The 19,871-nt window shown below is 36.1% G+C and overlaps 1 protein-coding gene across 45 annotated transcripts in view; it reads right to left on the bottom strand.

The window, feature by feature from the left end:
• The window catches only part of SORBS2 (sorbin and SH3 domain containing 2), a 346,937-nt gene that overhangs the window by 9,660 nt on the left and 317,406 nt on the right, over positions 1-19,871 (bottom strand). For all 45 annotated transcript variants that reach the window (XM_037831147.1, XM_037831152.1, XM_037831148.1 and 42 more), the window contains 3 exons: positions 17,140-17,254; positions 16,935-17,063; positions 14,673-14,876 (listed from right to left, as the gene is read on the bottom strand). In XM_037831147.1, the coding sequence (XP_037687075.1) occupies positions 14,673-14,876; positions 16,935-17,063; positions 17,140-17,254 (448 nt within the window). The remainder of the gene's footprint in view (positions 1-14,672; positions 14,877-16,934; positions 17,064-17,139; positions 17,255-19,871) is intronic.

Raw genomic sequence — 19,871 nt, forward strand, 5'->3', positions numbered from 1 at the left:
TTTATATTTATAAATTATTTAAGCTGAATCATTTTCCAGTCACTTTTAAGGTAATTTAATTCAATATATTATTAAATCAACTTAAAAATATAAAAAAAGGTAAATGTAAGCTTATAGCCTATATCCTATTACATTCCTTCAAGTTCTCTTCCAATCTTATATATATATCATATATATACATCACTTTTAGGCAGTAGTAAGATGTGCTTTTTGTCATAATTTTCCAGTCATTTCTGTCTTCTTTTTCATTTTCAGTGACTAAAGAATACTACTACCTTACATGTTATTTTACCTAACCATTTTTCTCTCTTTTAAAAAAGTTTATATTGTCTAATCTTTTTCACTATCATAAATAACAGTGCTATAAACATTTAAATACACCGAACTACCTTTTTCTTTCGAATTATTTCCTTAAAAACATTTGTGGGAGTAAAATTTCTGGCTAAAGAAATTTCATGCATTAAAGCTACATGATTTTGAAATTGCTGGTGTTAATTGCCCAAAATATTTCATATTCAAAAGCATCTTCAAAATATCTAATATACTATATTTGTTCTCTCACAAAACAACAAAGCACCATTGTCAATGCATAACAAAGTTATAAATAAGAGGATACTGTTTATTCTTGTTTTAAGAGAAAATGTTATGTAAAACAAATTTTATTTTGCTCTTAAAATAGTGCTCCTATTTCTACATATTTAAACCACACTAATCAAGTAAAAGTTTTAACTTTTACATTTGGGCATTGCAGTGCTTGGTGAAATTGGTTGTTCTAATTTTATCGCTCCCTTATGTTAAAGCATGCCTACAATTTAAAAAATCAAATTGTTCATTAATTAAAAACAATCCACTTTTAAAGTCCGTATGTCATCTTTTAATTATCATCATTACAATTTTGCTAGTTTAATTCCTTCAACCCAACCCATGTCACAAATCATTTAAACATGACAATTTGACAATTATGGAAATTGGGTTACTGTTATAGCCTGTGGCTCTTTTAATTCCACAGGCCTGTACATCTTAAGAACTTGTGTTCCTCGATGTACCAGCAAGTAAGGTCCTTGCTTTTACCCACCTTTCCCAATACATCTTTCCTCATATCTTCTAAAAGAACCTTGTTTTCTGAATCACCTGTTTTCTATGCTGTACACTTACCCAGGTCAGAATTTATCACAGCTTTTCTCAGCAGAGAAGTAGAGTACCTATTCTGATGGTGTGGCCAGAACTTTTCTAAGCTTACTTTCAACAGGAATCATCTCTATGTCAACATGGTTAATCAGGGACCAGTTTGGAGGAAAGATGAGTGGTTATAGTATTTGAATTAACTTACTTAAAAAATATCTGGCCACTAGAAGAAGTAGCATGAATAGTCGTTTATGAGGGTACATCTGTGTCTTTCTCGTTTTGACACTGACTAACTACATGACCCTGGAGACCCACTTCAGCCTCCTCATCTTTTCTAAAATGAAGAATAAGGTAAGATGATGATGAAGATCTTGTGCTCTCAAGGACTCGATAAAGAAATCCGCATTTCCACAATGTATTTCTTCTGTTATGTAAAGGTACCTTAAACATTCAGTTGTCAGAGAGCTGTGGCAACTGGCATTTATTGTTTAATTCTCATATGTCTCAGTCATGTAAAAACAATGGTAATAATTCAACTTCATTTTGCAGATCAGTAAATTAAAGCCCAAAGATACTGAGTCATTCCTTAGTATCAGAAATAGATTAAGAGAAGACGGAATGATAATATTGAGCTACACTCTATTGCATAAAAGATTACTATGATACAGTAGATGGCCTAAGTTGGCTAAAATGATCATCTTCATTTTGTCTCTCAAGCAGATATGTGTGTGCCCGATGGGTGTTCGAGCAAACTATAGCAGGACAGGATCTTTTGCTTTTACCCCTTAGTTACAACTCACTGTGCAGAAGCCTGAGGGAAGGATCCATAATGAATCTGAACTCTGTTGCCACCTAGTGGTGACCAACGACAGTCACATGCTAAACGCTGCTTTGCCTTTGATCAGCTCTCACAGCATCCCTCCAGCCTGAATTCATTTTGAAAGGATGTTTTAAAGATCACAGAATTAATAAGGTAGAATAGATACTCGTCTTTTTTTCTGACCATGTTCTTCCCTTCTCATGCTTTAAATTCTTGGGAATGAATTACTCGTTAGCCACCAGTATTTTTGGTCTATGTTCATTTCTATTTTAAATATCTGCTCAGGTATTTCTATTACTCCTAACTTCTTAGAAGTTTTGCAATAAAAATAGAGCAATATACACTTGTGACATCAGAGAGGCTTACATGAATTGTGAGCTTAAGAAGGTGGTTTTCAAATGAACACATTACCGTCTCTGTGTTGGGAATTTTGAGTGAGAATTATATATGCTCCTATTTCTTTGATGAGCTTTTAGAGTACCATAGAAATTAGAAAATCAAATGAAGCATCATGCTGTTTACATGGTATCCTAAATATTTAACTTTTTCTTCGGGAATATAACAATCTCTTAGTCTTTTTATAAGTTGTCAAAAAGCTGATGCTAATGAGATAGGTTTGAAACACATGTTAATTTTCAAAACCAGATCCAACCACAAACCACTGTTTATAAGGAAGCTGGTTTGAAATATCCTAGATTCTCTGTTATCAGTAAAATTGATAGTTCCCTGTGTCAGAAAGTGAGATACAGTCTGCTGGAAAACCATGTTTCTGCTTCTGCAGAGATAGCTCTGGAAGATTAGCTATGTTTAGTATTAGATAATTCTTAAATAAGGATTGACTATTACATTAAATACTAGTGTGGAAAAATCTGTGAAAGAGTTATAAGCAGCTCTGTAGTTCTTATGTTAAAATTTTTCAGGAAATGTTCGTCCTAGCACTTGTCAACTAGTATTAGATGAAATTCTCCTAATAACACTACCGTGTTTAAGTTTATAGGCTTTTTTCCCTTCTTAAATTATGAAGACAAAAACACAATTTTGCATAAATCTAAAGAAAATAGAATATTTACATGCCACATGCAAAAGTATAATCTAACATCCAAATACATAATGTAAAATCTGACAAAGAAAAACTTGAAAATGACCCAAAGCATCCCATCTCATTGACCCCTGGAAAATTTATGGATGGTCCTGATTAATTGTGAGAAAAGCTTTTTTTTTGTTTTGGCTCTGGAAGGTGCTCCAGTCTAGTCTAAAAATCTCCACAGACTGATATTCCTATCCCTCTATGGCAATGCAAATCTGCCGCAGCAACAAAACGACATCTTATGCAAAGCAAAAAGCACATCTCATAAATACAGAGAAGTACCTATATTTCAAAAAGGGAGAAAAGGAAAACTTCTTTGAAACCGAGCCTTTAGAAATTTGAAATGCAGAACCATAGCTATGTCATAGAGTACTTAAGGTTAAATCAGGGTCCGTTAAAACAGTAATGGTGAAAGGAATCCTGACTTATGAAAGTTCCCAAACTCTTTGGCTATATTCCTCAGAATTGATACTACCATTCAGAATCCACTCATTTTAAAATACTGCAGCTATTATTGAACTAAGTAGCTAAAGGGAAAGTAATTTGACCTTTAAGTTAAACCAAAGCCGTCATGAAGTTGGGAGTACACAGAGTTTAGGGCAGCACTATTAGGGAGGAAAGGGCCATTTGGTGCATGTAGCACAAATCACCAGAGCAACAAACTATTTTGAAACAAGGATCACAGATTAAAAAAAAAAAAATCCAAATAAATGGAATGATATAGAAGCTAACATTACTGGAAGCATGTGAGCTCTATATATGATTGGTGACCATTTTGTTCTTTGCACTAAAAAGCAGAGACTTACAGAGAACATTCGCGTAGAAACACGAGGCAGAATGTAGAAAACAACACCTACTCTACGCCTATTTGTGTAGTGGAGAATTTGGTCATGTCTTTTGGGATTTTGGAAATCTCACACGCATATAAAAGGGAAGCACATGACCGAAAGACTTAGGATAGAATTTTCTTGCTGGGGTTGGATTTTGTGGTCCATCATCCATTGGTCACTTCACCTCCAGGATAGCTGCAGCCCTACTTTACTGCCAATGCACAGCAACAACTACGGAACTTAGACAACTAAGGAAGAGCCAGCCCCCCGAAAGGGAGAGTGGCCAGGCTGCAGGTCATGAGGTGGGGCTTTCTGCTCCTACCCTGTGGGAGCCGCTGAGCCCTCGGACAGGTGAGCCGCAGGACCTCCTAGACATCCCTGGGCTACGCGGAGGCTTGCCCAGAACAAATATCTCCCTTTTAAAGTCAGCCTGGAAAAGCCATGAGAAGTGAGTTAGTTCTCATCTTCATTAAACAGCCTTCGGGGGCAGTTTTCCTGTTTTGTTTTTCTCATGCACACGCAGCATGCCAACCCCCACACAGTAATGGCAGAGCAAGAAGTGTTAGCCTGCAGATAGGATCTCCAGCTGACCCTCATGGTTTTCACACCACAGGCAAAGTACAGGATTTGCAGGCATAAATCAAAATACAGGATTTATAAAGGGAAGCTGACATAGAGAATGTGTTTGAATGCAATGTAGACGCTAAGAACATATACAAGACATTTTACCTCTTTCATCTAATGCTTAACACTTAGGTTCAAGACACCCTCAAATCGCATTTGCTCCCTTTGGGTTTATTTGCATAGCTACGAGGTGAGATAGAGGAGAATTTGGCTTAAACCCCATCTAACTTCATAGAAAGTGTTAAGCATTTGTTGGAGGCAAACTTTGCAAACAAAATACAAAAGAAGAAAATATGGCTTTACTTGGGAAAAAGCTGAAACCTAATTAAATTCTCACTACTTCCCTAACTACAAGTACTTTGTGATTATTTGGATATTCTTTCGAAGTAAGATTCTTAATATGATAGTCAGTGGGCTAAGCTTTTTGCATGTGTGTGCTCTTACAGTAGACAACATCTACCAATGTCTGGTATTTGATTTTGTTTAGAGAATCTTAGCATTTGGAAGTACTTTTAAATAAAAGTATATGGTTTTCTCAATTCTCATTTAGACAAATTTTCATAATCACTAGTAATGACTGCTTCAGACTCCCCGTCTCTGCGGATGAAATGCGTTAGGCGTGTTTGCTGAAGGGTTGCAGTAGAGAATGGCTGATGTTCTCTAATACCCATTCTCTTCATCTTTAGTTATGGAATCCAGAATGGTAGGCAGGGACAGGGAATTCTGGATAAAGACTACATTTCCCAATCTCCCTTGTTTCTAGATGTGCCCATGTGACCAAGTTCTAACAGATGGGATATAAGAAGAAGTCACATGTACATTCTGAGAAGTGGTTTTCTCTTTCCTCCTTCTTGCTGGCTAGAATGAAGAAGGGACTACTGGAGCTGGAGCAGCCATCTTGGGCCAAACAGTAGACGGTTCTTGTTGAAGAGGTTGAAGCACAAAAATAAAATAGGATCTCCTGGGTTCTCTGATGACTGTGGAGATACCATATCAGTACTTATGCTCTACTTCACCTTGAAATATACTTCATCTTGTTTATCTTATAAATGTTTTGAGAGTCTAGAGCTTTTCTCTGGAAAAACACCTTTTCAATTGTTGGAGTGATGAGCATAATAATGGCTGGAAAGATCACTTGAACACATCAGGGCCTAATTTCACACTGGAAACCATGCTTACGGGATCACCTTCTTTTAACTGAGAAATCAAGATTTAACAAATAATTATCATGACTGAATCATTATACGGATGTCTTTTTCTTATTTTCTAGTATATTATACAATAGCCAAAAGGAAGTACCTGAAATTACTAAAAACCGCTGACTTGTAAATTGTCAAAACCTCTTGACCAGCCCTGTTTGTACCCCTTATCCTGTTTTACAACTTTAGAGTCTTATGATCACAAAGACAACCCCCTAAGGCTAATGAAGGAACTTCAATCTGCCCAGAACTCACTGCTGACTACAATGTTTCTAAGGTAACGGTTATTCCATCCTAGTTCCACTCCTTTACATTTGTAAACTGCAATTGTTTATACTTGTTATTGTAACAAACCCCCCCTCCCCTTGCTTGAATCTGTAAAAGCCCTAAACTCCTTAGACTTTTGGGGTTGCAGATTTTAGGTGGATATGTTCTCCTTGTTTCATGTAGCAATACACACTTTCTCCTTGTGAAATCCTCTTGGATTGGCTGTTATGTGCCTTGAGCAGAGAATCCCCTTTGATCACTATCATTCTGATGGGAACTGCTTTAGGCTGATGAAACTTCCTTGTGGGACCACAATAATTGAGTCTTTCAGAAGAAACACAAGATGGAGTCTTTCTTTTTCTTCATAAAGAGCTTCCACTGCAAGTTGAGTACATGTCTTGCCAGACGCTTACAAAATATTCCCTTGGATGGAATTAAGAACTCAGTTTATAAAACAGCTCAGAATTATAATAATTTCTATTATGAAAAGAACACTTTTTAAAAAGATGCTAAAAAAACTAAGGAAAATTTTGGATTCTGATTTATATATCAAACTCATAATTTATGCACATTTCAGTCTTTTGTTATACATAAAATGGTGGTGAATTTTAATTTTATGAAAGGTTTTGGATTGCTATGACAGACTTTCATTGTCTTAGAAATACCTTAAAGAATAATGCTGCATTAAATGAACAAGATTTAAGCAAAACAATGGTTAATAGCAGTTGAGAAGAATGTTAGTGCTATGATTCCATGCATACTACTATAGTTTGCTTTCTGTGCTAGGAAAATTTCTTTTTTGTAATAAACATGACTTTCAACATTCTTGAAATGAAAGAAATAGGAAGCACTCTTAAAGGACTCAAACATTTTGCCAATATTTTGCCAATATTTCATTTCTGGTGTTAAGCTATAATAATGGTCTAGAATTTGGAGCTGATTCAAGTTGTATTTATATTTATAAACATAAATAATTTCAGGCAATTTCAAAGGAAACTATACAGAACAATGAATAGAAAATAGATTTATGAAGTGCAAAAAAGTCAATCAGTGTAAGATTAAAAAATAACATTTGTCTCTAAATATGAGATAAAACAGAGAAAATTTTCATTTTTCTATATTTTTTTATATAGTTATTTAAGTCTTCTTTTAAAATGCAGTTATTGGCAGTGCCTCCATCTTCTTATATCATTCTGCAAATAACTGAAACCTAAAGAATGTAAAAGATGAACTTGTTTTTGCAGAATGAAATTGCTTAAATCCTGGTTTTGCCTTGATACTTCAGTGATGAATTTTCTATCCTCTAAGTTGGAGAACTCAAATTCTAACATTACTTTCTCACTAATTTATTAAGTTTAAAGGCTGAAGAACAAGTAGGAGAAGGAGATAAATAAATGCCTTGGCCTTAAAACTAAAACCACAGAGGGAGGAAAAAAGACACATTCTTAGTATATGAAGTGCCATTAAAATTTTCCTTTATTATTTTCTGCCAGCTAAGATAAAAACTCAAAGGGCAAAAAGCAAATAGTCTGTAAAGTATCCCGTTTTTCAAAAAGGTCTTTTCATACCTAAGATGAATTCACATAGGCTATTTTGGTGGATGGATTTGATGAAGGGGATTTTGAAGATTGCCTAAATGAAATTTTTTCAGATATTGGTACTCCTACTACAGAAACTTGACTCTATAAATGCCTTATTTTTTTTTTCTTACTTGCAGAGACTCTCATTTAAGTACGAAAGCTTGCATGTGAAGATGAAATATTACTTGAAGTCAATCACATTTTGTTCAAAGGAAAAGGTTTCTGGATCATTCTGAGTATAGAAGCAAAACTCCTCTGTGATTTCATGCTGTGACTATCATTAAATCTCTTTCCAAGACCAGTAATTAATTTTCTTAAAACATTTTTTTTTAAATGGTATATTTTTGGGGAGTTACATACCAGCAAAACTGCCAGCCTACAAGTCTCAGAGATGAATGCTTTGTCAACTGCTACAAAACAAGCATTGTCCCTGCATCCTCATTAATTTGCTTCAGTTTTGTGGAAGAACAAAGCTCAAGACAGCCAAAGATCCTCTGGCCCTGCTGAACTTGCTGATGGGCAGGAAATGACATGAAGGCAATGAGTTTGCTAAGAAGTGGCAGAGGATGACAGGCACAAAGCTGACGCCTTGGAAGGGGATGGTTCTCACACTGACCCTCAACTTTTTTTTTTTTTTAATCTAATGATTGCTTTTTGTTCTGATATAACTTTTAGTTTGTTTTTCTCCCCAATCTGGATAGAGCTGCTATGTGAGTAGATCTTTTAAATTTTGGAATAGAGGCCATGCTGATGATGTCAAAAGTTAGCGATTCATACTTACACAACGTTTTATACCTTGTAAGATGGCACAAATCCAAAAATTTACATCTGGTTAATTAATTGCATTTAAAGACATGCAGTAAACCACACTCAAGATGCAGTTACCTTTAATTGTGGTGAACTTATCTCCTGTGGATATGAGCATTTAGGGAGGAGAGGAAGTGAATGAGGCTGGGTGGGCTGAGAAAGTGTAGCAGCCAGGGCAGAGACAGAGGGGAAGGGGGAAGGAAATAGAGGGGAGGGAAGCAGACAGCCAGGGAAAGATGCAGTCGTTCTATCTCCCGCAGAAAATGAAGGTGGCTTCAACATCAAGGAAAGACAAGAAGTGATTATGCTTGTGGCCAGAATGAGGTTACATGATCTTTAGACAATATCCCCCAATTAAAATAATCTTAAAGTTACCAAACACCTTGAGAACTGACATTCACGACAAGGGTTTGCTTTAAAAGTACTATTTTTTTTTTCTTTTGAATTAGATTCAAAATTCCCAATGAGTCTGGTCAGTTTAATTTTTCTGATGTAAGTGGCTGGAGATAAGAACCCCTAATAGTCTACGATTTTATAATGTACTTAAATCATGGGTCGTTCTCAACAGGTAGGGAAAACATTACCTAAAAATCCAGTTTACAAATGACTGTTTGTAAACTGCTTGTAAAACAGGTCACGGTTTATCACTAGTTGGCTTGTTATGAAGGCAGGGAAGTGGTGATCTGTGTGTGGTGTGAACTGACTGGAGACTCACCTTGCTGAATGGACGCTGGGGCTACTGTCCACTGTGGCGGATAATGATTCTTGGGAACCAAGCCACATACCTAACCCCTTCTTAAAAATCGATTAAATTGAAGGGGAAATTAGTTATTTAAATAAATGATTCAGAAGCATGGTTGATTTACTGCAATGAATTATCTTGACAGTTAAGTAGTGTGTTCATTTTGGCTGGCTTCTTTGTTCAGGTGGGCTTGTCTTTCTTGGTTGAGGAAGCCACCAAGACTCAGGGCCCAGGGGCTCGTGGGCACCGACCATTCTTTAACCCAAGATCCCTCTTCTCTAGGTCAAGTGCCTAAGCATTGGTCAAATCTCAAGAGGAAACTACGGGGCTTCACTTTTTAAGATTTTGAAATAGAAGAGCCACAGGGGAAATGATTTGCAAAGTGGCATCATATGAATTCATTCTTTTTGTTGTTATGATTTCGATATTTGCCAGTAATCATATTTGCTTTTAATTCAAAGGCTTCATATCTGAGAGATCAAAATTTTATTTTTTTAAGAGAGAAGTTGAGATGTCAAAGATGTAGGTATCTTTCCATTTTGTTGATTAAAACCATTGTCTATGTTCTTTGTAAGATGAAGATGTAGGGCCTGATGTCTTAAGTAGTTATTGACTTGAAGAAATGATCTCTTCAAAAGAGTCAAAAGGGGACTGAAGTACTACTTTTCTCTTCCTCCCTCTCTTCCCTCCTTCCTCAAATATTAGCTCTGATTATTAATATTGGAAAATGAGAAAGACTATATAAATTACTAAGTTTTCTTGGTATGCATTTATGGTAGTAAAGAAATAATGGGATTAATGGGGTTATATCACATATTTACATCATATTAAAATAGGGTGTGTTTCCATATAACCCCCAACCCCACCCTGTCTTATTCAGTTCCTTGTGTTTCTTAAAAAAAAACCATTTAAGGCAGTGTCAAAATGGATGTTTATTAATATGATTAATTGTACTTGCTAATCTTTTGTAGGACTGGTTAGTTGTTCAGTAATTAGGCAAAATCAAAATACCTCATTACTGGTCTTTGCTGCACTGCAAACTTCCTTAGAGATCCCGAATACTGTGGGGGCGGCTGTCAGATATTTTAAGCAGCCAGGTCTCTTCTCTTCTTCCTCTTCAATGTGGAGGCTTGGCGCCACCTCTGTGGCATCATCACTCCACAGGGAGTCGGGCTCTTGAGATTTCTGCAGTCCTCTTTGGATGCCTGACATAACACCTTCACAGATTTCCTCATCTTCCTCCCCAATGACAGGGAGGGTTTTGTACAAGGAACCTACATTAGTGCATGCAGAGGCCACAAACTTATCACCTAGGACTTCAGGCGCCTTTTCAGAGTCTGAAAGGCTTCTTTGCATCTTTTTCAAATCTAAAGGCTTGTGTTGAGTTGGCTTTACGTTATTCTGAAGGGGTGTTGCCCCACAAGGATGGACTGAAGCTGAGGAAACACCAGCACCGGGGAAAGGAAGCAGAGAGTAAGGTGACTCAGCAGGTACAGATGCTGCAGGCAAAGGGAGGAGAACAGAAGGTTTCTCCTTAATTTCAAGGATGGTCTCTAGGATATTTGGTTTGGCTTGGTCAGCTGATAAGCTTAAAGCACCAAGCTTCTCTAATTCATCCATGGAGTTTTCTGGAAAAGGAGGTGGCGGTGTTGTCAGTGGGCTCTCCGGCAGACCCCCGGCTGTCAGGGACAGCCACTCGGTCAGGGACAGCCATTCAGGGGCCATTTCCTGGAGAGCTCCTTTCTCTGGGCCACGTGAAGCTCTGTGCACGGAAAAAGGGAGGAGTTCCCTGGAAGCCAACTTTAGAAATGAGCAGTGAACATGAAGTTAAAAAACAAGAAGAAGATAACAATAATGGATCAAAACAAACAGACACAGAGAAATGCAGGAAGCGTGTGGTAGAGAAAAAAAATATTTTGTGCTATATTCTAAATTTGAAGATATGTTGTTGAATTCAAATATATAAAATCATTAGCATATTCATTAGAAGGGTTATTTGAAAAGCAAAACCCTACTAACATTTGGAAGGGGTTTTAAATGCCCAATAGACAAGGTAAAGTTGAATCATAGAGATTATGAGGACACAGAGTGAGACCTTAAGAGATTTACATTAACAGTCTACCTCTTTTAAACCAGGTTTTGACATATTCATTTTGTAATATAAATGACTCAGAAATAATATTACTGTAGAATGAAAATCAATAGTTATGCCTTTTTATCCCCTCAATTTTAGTGCTCTTTCTTCCTGCAGTAATGCCAATCCTTTTGAACTTTTATAATTTATATCACTTATATTTGCAAGGTGATGATGATATATGGTCTAAAATATTTTTAGATCACTGTATGTTAACACATTTCTAAATGAAAATTTTCTGAAAATATGTTTCAAGACCAGAAACCCATGATCAGAATGCAACTGAACTTACACAACTACTACTTCAAAGTTAAAAAAAAAAATCCAAAGTAAATGTTTACATAGCAAGGAAGCATATGTTGTTAATGGAAGTGAACTTCTGCTAAGTCACCCATTCTCTCAAAAGCTTGACATTTTATGTAAACCTGTAGAGGAACAATTTATGAAGCTTGATCAGCCGAAGTAAAAATATACTGCTGTATATCTTAGTATATATTAATTTGGATATATTAAAAATAGTTCTAAAAGAGGTACCAGTACCATTCTAATACATTTTTTGATTGTTGCTGGAGTAGAAAGAATGTGACATGCTATAGACATGAATGGCCTTAAGAGAGGTTGGTGAATGATTTTAATTCTTTCTAGATAGATGACTTTGATTTGGAAACAAAGATAGATTTTGGAGATGCACCTTCTAGTTGATTGTTTAGGATGGTATCTCACACATACAGTAAACATTCTTCGTCCTAGGACCTTATTATATATTAGTGCACAGTGCATTCTCCACTCAATTTTTTACTTCTGTGTGCTATTGGAATGGGATATTATTTTAATTTATCTTTTTTTTAAGGAAATATGTCATTATGGCATAGGATAGATGGCACAAAGTGTCAAAAATTCATTTCCTTGATTAAGGACTAAAAGCTGGTTAGAACCTGTTATAATGTGAAACTGTACACGTGGTTTGTTACTCGGTAAATACACACTCTGCATGAGTCCTGTAGATGTTGAATTTTTAATGCGATAGAAATTAAGTTTTATTTGATAGTCTGGAGAAGGTCTCTTATTGTTTAGAGCTCTGTTTTATGTTTTTTGATATGCAACACAATTAATCATTTTTATTTCATAATTAGATTTTTGAAGTCTGTGAAATATACAATTATTCAAGATTATTAGTTTTTCACTTTATATTTCTCTCAGGGGCAGGAATATTATGTGGATGAGGAAGAAAGCTCTTTAAACTCCATTATTGTCATTACTACCAGCTGCTACCACTCTAGTGTATTATCATCATTGTCATCACCATACATGTTAACAGGATCAAAGTTTTCAGCTTCACAGTGGACATGCTTACTCTAAAAGTGATACCTATATCACAAAAAACATACCTATGACACAGAAATTAGACAATTATCCTGTCTTGCAAAAGCAATGGAATTGAATCCTACTCTACCAAAGTAGAAATATCAGTGATAATATCAACTTGTATCTGAATCTCCATAAAAATAGAGATAGTATACCAAGAAAATGTGATTAGAATTTTCAAAGAATGATTCACAAATCACTTAATTAGTTTCTTCCTCTGTAGCAAATATCAATTAGAAAATAGGATATATAACAGTTGGTATATTTTGAATATCATCCTTTAGAAGTATAATAGTTCTTTCTCTGAAAATATTCAGTTCAACACTACTGAGAAGTTTCCTTCATTAAGCTAATGGCATCATAGCATGACACCATTAAGTATTTTTTTTTAATTATGAACAAAAGCTTTTCAACATACATGTTTTCCCAGCAGTCAGAACAAAATGTAATTAGTTATAGAGAGATGCATTCATTTCTCTGCTTATAAAATTTAAAATCTGATATAAGAAGAAATCTAGGAAATCAAAAATACATTTAAATCACATTCACAACAAAGTAAAAACATTGTTATTTCAAATATGAAACTGCCCTTGTTGGGACATGATGGAAGAATTTCTAAGATGTTATATAAGCCTATGTAGAAACATGCTTATTCATTCTTCTAAAATTTTATTTAAAGGTATCCTCGCTTTGAAATTTATCTGGCAGCTCCTTTAGGGAGACAGAATGGTGGATAAGAAAAATATGTTTACTACTGATGGATGAAGATTCTTATCTTTTCTCTTTATCAGTAAAACTATGAAGGAAGATTGTTGATCTCCAAAAGCTAAGCTTTGGTAGTGAAGTAAATAACTAAGGAAGATTCTGGAAAACTTTATAATCAAGCACACCAAATTGGATAGTCCAAACTGCTGTATTATCTAATGATAAAACACTGAGAGATATTCCCCTGCACCTGAAACCCAGTCTTCAAAGAGGATTAGAATAAATAAAATGCTTAGTCTTAGTCCTTTTAAAAGAAAATGCTTCTTTTAGGATTTTCAAAGAGCAATTTATGTCACTGGGGATGCTATCTTGAAATGATCTTATGCTGGAACATGAAATGAATTCACACTTTAATAATGTCTGAGGTGTTGATTTTATTTTGCTAACTTTAGATGGTTTGTTTTTCCATGTCTCAGCCTTGATCTCAGTTATAATAATTAATAAATTATGCAATTTAATAACATTTAAGGAATGATGGAAAGTACTTACAATATTTTGGAACTGATTCTCTGGTAATTTAAAATTTTATACTTTGAATTTAATGAAAAGAGGCGAGAATCCCTAAGTACCATGCACGGAACTTTAAGAAAAAATTCACACTGTGAATTAGAAAGTAGGAGAGGAATAACCTTGTCTAATTAACCAATTCAAGAAGCAAAGTCACTTTTAAGGTACATTGTGAGAAGGATAATTATCTTTAGCTACTAGCACAAATATGACAACAGAGCTGGTGTATAATTGCCCTAAAACTAATAAACTTAAGGCTTTCTAATAACATTATAACATTTTCATTCAAACTAATAAACAAACTGACTTCCAGGTCCTAATTAAAAACTTTTACCCTAGTGCTTTCTATAAAAAGCATTGAGACTTTTATAGAATTTGCTGATCTAATAACCATGTGTTCCTGTGATAAACCATTTTGGTTTTTATCTTTGAGATAAACATATATATGTCTTTTATATATATATATATATATATATAATCAAGCTTCAGAAAAAATTTTCAGAAAACATACATATTTTAAAAACACACAGAATTAAAGATTATATATACATATATATAATATAGGGGTTTATGATACTAATGGTTTCTTTCTCTTTCAATGTTTTATCATGCAAATGGAATTACCAAAATCAAGCATTAAGCCTTTTGTACTAATGCCTATTTGAGAAAAACAAAATTATATTTGCTTGACACGATACTCAGGTAAAGTATTTTCTCTGCAATAGATGTGATGGTCCAGTCTAATGTCCTAAAATCACATACTGATCAACTGACTCCAAGTTCTCAAGTATTATACTAATATGATAGGATATCCTCTTACCTTATTTGAACTTAAGCTGTGAATCCTATCACTAGAATAGCTGTGGGGTATTGGAGAGTCAGGGTAATCCTCGGCACCTTTTGTTGTGTTCTTCCTGACGACTTCTACGTAGGAGACAGGGAAGATACCTTGTCTGTTGGTTCCTGGAATTTTACCTTCGTACCAGTTTTGATCAACTCTTTTAAGAAGAATAACTCTATCTCCCTGCAATGAATATGAAGACAGTGCATTATAAATGGAGAACCTCTAACCTACCAATATAGTTATTAATGTTTTCTGATAAACAATATTTTTCCATTTGGGAAAGTTTCTGAACCATGGGTTTTGCTTAATCAAGGGAATGAGAGTAAGGTTTCAGAGCTTACTCCCAAATTACAGATAATCAACACAGACACAATTTAATCACCCAGTCACACAGTTAGAATCTTCCCTGAGGATGCTTAGTTAACACAGAGGGACTCACCAGTTCACAGTAAAATGACTTGTGGGTATTATCTCAAAGAGCAGGATAGTTATCACTCAACGTCTCAATGTCAGATAGCATCATCCTAACACTGATAGATTCAAGGCAATGAACTTCTGTAGGATGAGTTTCAGAACTGTGCATCACAGTGATGATATGACTGAAATGTGTTGGAAATCAACCCCCAGAAGGGATGAAGTTGAATGGCACATCGTTTTTCTTCTCTAATCTATCTCTGCTAAGTAGTGACAAAGAGTACAACTAAGGCAGCCTGGGGTGACACCCACAGTTGTGGCTGGGGTTGATGTCCAGCTGGTCTGCACCAGGGCAACGAAACACAATTCAGACCGGTTAGTGGCCAGGCCACACTGGTCCTTAAATACTGAACAGCACCCCTGGCTTTGGCAATAAGAGAACTTCCTATAATCACTATTCCTGCTACTTGAAGTGATCAAGCTATGGACAGTTTAAATTTTAACTCAAAACCACCTGTGGCCCACATGTAGCATCTAGAAGGTGATATGAAAGTTTAGGCAGTGGCACTTGAGAGGGTGACATAGCGTCAATAACGTTGGCAAAATAGGGAGACCTTCTGGAAGTGGCACTCAAGGTGAAAGTCCTCTTTTTGCCAAAATGCCAGATGGTTTATTTAGCCTCTCTCACCACCACTGAGCAGGGCCTTCCAAAGAAAAGTGAATCTCCCTGAATCTTAAAATTGCATGGATTTTCTCTGTAATGCACCAAGAACAGGCTGTTGTTAGACTTATAAAATACATTGGGAAAAGCCACTATTAAAAGCAAGAAATAGGAGATGGAAGTTTCCTGCAATGCTGCATGGCTCTCTGTGCAAAGTGGTGCAGGGGAGGGTGGGGATGGGAGCAGGGAGAAGAGCACCAGTGGATGACACAGAGCTGGGATTAAAAAAAATGAGATGAGGTCCTTCTTGCTAGCAACAGAGCAGGGGTGTTTCCCCTCATTGAACCTGACTCAGGACTTCAGCAGTGCTTTATGAAGTAGCACTGGCGGTTCCAGAACTGCCCAGGATATTACAGCTAGCCCGTGTTGGGTGCAGACATGCAGTTACCTCAAACACACATATGTAATTTTCCAGCAAACAAAAAGGTGGTTCATTTAATCATTCTCGACTGTGTAAAGCAGCAAGTTAAAAGAGTCTTTTTGGATACTAAGAGGAGAAATTACAATCATTTAGGTTGCTACTGAAATTTGGGTCAGTCAAGAGGCCTGAGTCTAGAGAAGGCTGATCAGGGAAACAGTACTGCATGGCTAACTTCTCAGACAGGCTCCCCAGAGCAAAATATATCTTCATTACTTTGGGGGACATTCCAAGATAGGAGAAAAGTAAGTAATGGAACATCTCATTTTTAAACAAGTTGAGTAATAAGGCAGCAGAGCAATATTTTGAAATGTATTCAAGAACTTTCCCTTTTGATGCTTCCACATATTTAACCACTTGATATCTACCCAGAGGTGCCCTTTGGAGAGAATTGGGGGTGCCTGAATGGTGAGGGGAGTGGCCCTGCTTCCCAGGCTATACCAGAAGAGAGAAAGCCTCTTGGAGAAGCTTTGTGTCCCACAGGGAATCTCATTTGGAAGGACACAGGGAGCCCTAGGTGACAACAGCTCAGAGCAGCCTTACACAGTCCTTTGTAGAAAATGGGGGAAAACACAAAAATGTCTAAGGAAGAAGATAACCTGTTTTTGTTATCTTTGTATAATTGTATAATTTGGAAATTATACAGTCTTTGCAAATGCAATGAAGAAGAAAACAGCTGCATTACCTTTCTCAGTGAGAGCTCCACGTTTGTGTCTGCATTGAAATTATACTTGGCTATAGCTTCTCCGATTTCTCCAAGATGGGCTGGGGGAGGTGGCCTTGCAGGCTGTGCTTTTTCAGGAGGTGTAAGTTTCTAGGAAGGAAAACAGTTATGGATTCTTGAAACTGTGGTGACTTTTGAACAACCATGCAAGAGGGAAGGCACTCACCTCTACGTATGAGATTGGAAAAATGCCAACTCTTCCATGATGCTCTCCCTCGTACCAATTTTGATCAATTTTCCTGAGGATGTAGACAGTATCTCCTTTCTTAAATGACAACTCTCTGGAAGAAACATGTTTAAATGGTTATTCCCTTGAGGTGTATCAATTCTTCTTTAGGTCAATATATTCACCAGGACTTTATTTGGTGGTTTGGAATATACTTCTAATATTAAAATACTGTTGAGCCCAGTTAGATAAGGCTTTTCCTTGTGAATTCATAGAATTCACTTATAACAATGTAACCAAAGAAGTGATTTAAAAAAGAACAAGCATAAACATCATGTCTGTAATAAATCACAAGCAGACTGATGTGAAATTTAAAGAAAAGGATAGTGTGCCAGTTTGGATGTATTATGTCTCCCAAAATGCCATTATCTTTGATGCAATCTTGTGGGGACAGATGTTGATTAGATTGGAACCTATTGGTTCAGTGTTTCCATGGAGATGTGACTCAATCAACTGTGGGTGAGACCTTTCATTGGATCATTTCTATGGAGGTGTTGCCCCACCCTATTCAGGGTGGGTCTTTATTGGATCACTGGAGTACTTTAAAAAGAGCCACATAAGCCCAGCACGGAGCAGCTGGGAGCAACTGAGAGTGACATTTTGTAGAAGAGCTGCAGCTGAGAGACACATTTTGAAGGCTGTTGAAAGGGACACTGAAAAATGCACAGGGACTGAGAGAGGAGCTGGAACACAACCCGGGATCAGCAGACACTGGCCATGTGCCTTCCCAGCTAACAGATGTTTTCCAGACACCATTGGCCTTTCTGTGGTGAAGGTCTACTTTTTGATGTCATAGCTTGGACACTTTTATGGCCTTAAGACTGTAACTTTGTAACCAAATAAACCCCCTGTATAAAAGCCAGTCAATTTCTGGTATTTTGTATAATGGCAGCATTAGCAAACTGGAACAGATAGGCTACTGCTATTTAATTATTCATTTTTCTAGAGGAGTTGTGAAGCTTGGCAAAATGATGGGTTAGTTCTGCACTGCTCTTTTTTTTTAATGCAATTTTATTGAGATATATTCACACACCATATAATCCACCCAAAGCATATAATCAATGGTTCACAGTATCATCACATAGTTGTGCACTCATCACCACAATCAGTTTTAGAACATTTTCATTGCTCCCCAAAAAATAAAAATAAAAAAGAACACCCAAACCATCCCATACCCCGAATCCCCCCATTATGTATATGTTTTTGTTGTTTTTTTATTTTTACTCATTTGCCCATACACTTGATAAAGGGAGTGTCAGTCACATGGTAAAAGTTTTATAGGTATGCAATCATTATCAAGAATCAAGTCTGCTGGATTACAGTTCAACAATTTCAGGCAGTTCCTTCTAACTATTCTAATACACTAGAAACTAAAAAGAAATGTCTATATACTGCATAAGAATAACCTCCAGAATGACCTCTCAACTCCATTTGAAATCTCTTAGCCACTGAAACTTTATTTTGTTTCATTTCTCTTCTTCCTTTTGGTCAAGGAGACCTTCTCAATCCCACGATGCCAGGTCCAGGCTTTAATCTGGGAGTCATGTCCTGCGTTGCCAGGGAGATTTACATCTCTGGGAGTCATGTCCCACTTAGTAGGGAGAGTAGAGTTGATTTTTTGCCCTTGTTTTATATTTGTCCTGAAGCTAGCTAGCTAGATAGTTCTCTCTCAGGCTTGCTCTTGCTCTCTATTTCTCCCTCTCTCCTTTTGATATGCTAAAGCTTACAATAATGGAACATGTCAGTTAAGCTCAGAATGAAAGTGCCAACACCAGGAAAATTTTTATATGTGGATCTCTGAAGCTGGCTGACTGGCATTTAAGTAAAATATCTCAATAAGGAATTTATTTTGTACAGCACAAACAGAGCTTAGGCTTGTATTTTTCAATGGTACACAAAGATGAACTTACTTTAAATGAAAAGGCAGGCACAAACTGCTTGTTGTCTTCTTTATAACTTTTGAAAATTAAAAACATTTTTCAAGACACCAACTATGTTTTTCCATTTTGGCTGTTTCTAAGAAGATAACATATAGATTTGTTTGACTGAGTGTTAAATTTACATTAATAAGGCCATTACTCACTTTGAATACTTCATGCCTAAATTCTCACCCTCACTACATCATGTCACAGGTTTTGATGGCCTCATCATACAGGTTATTGGGTCTGTTATTTTGCCTCCACAGTTACATATTTTACACAGATACATAATCTACATCTTTTCCCAACAGCCCCACATTCCTACATCCCTGCCTTCCCAACCCTGAATTTTCTACATTGTTTATTTCAGAATATTAAATTGGATTATTCACTTTTGCAGAATATGTAATGAGGACAGGTTTTACATCAGATCTGGAGTATTTCTTATTGATTAAATAATTAAAATAAAAAAATGATTTCATATTAAAAGTGTTACATATTTAGAAGTGCCTAAATCTTTACATTTAAAGTGTGTTAAATTTTAAGTTACCCTAAAGATAAAGAAAGTTCACAGCTTTAATTCAAATACAGTACTTTCCTCTTTCATTTAAATGCCTGAGATATATATAGATATATATATATAAATTTGATATATATCAAAAAATTTAATGTTTGTAATCCAACAGCTTTATTTTGCTAGGTATCTTTTGTTTCCAGAAATGAGACTAGAAAGCTTGTCTTTTCTTCTGATAG

The sequence above is a fragment of the Choloepus didactylus genome, chromosome 3, assembly GCF_015220235.1.
Source record: "Choloepus didactylus isolate mChoDid1 chromosome 3, mChoDid1.pri, whole genome shotgun sequence".
In the NCBI taxonomy this organism is placed as follows: domain Eukaryota; kingdom Metazoa; phylum Chordata; class Mammalia; order Pilosa; family Megalonychidae; genus Choloepus; species Choloepus didactylus.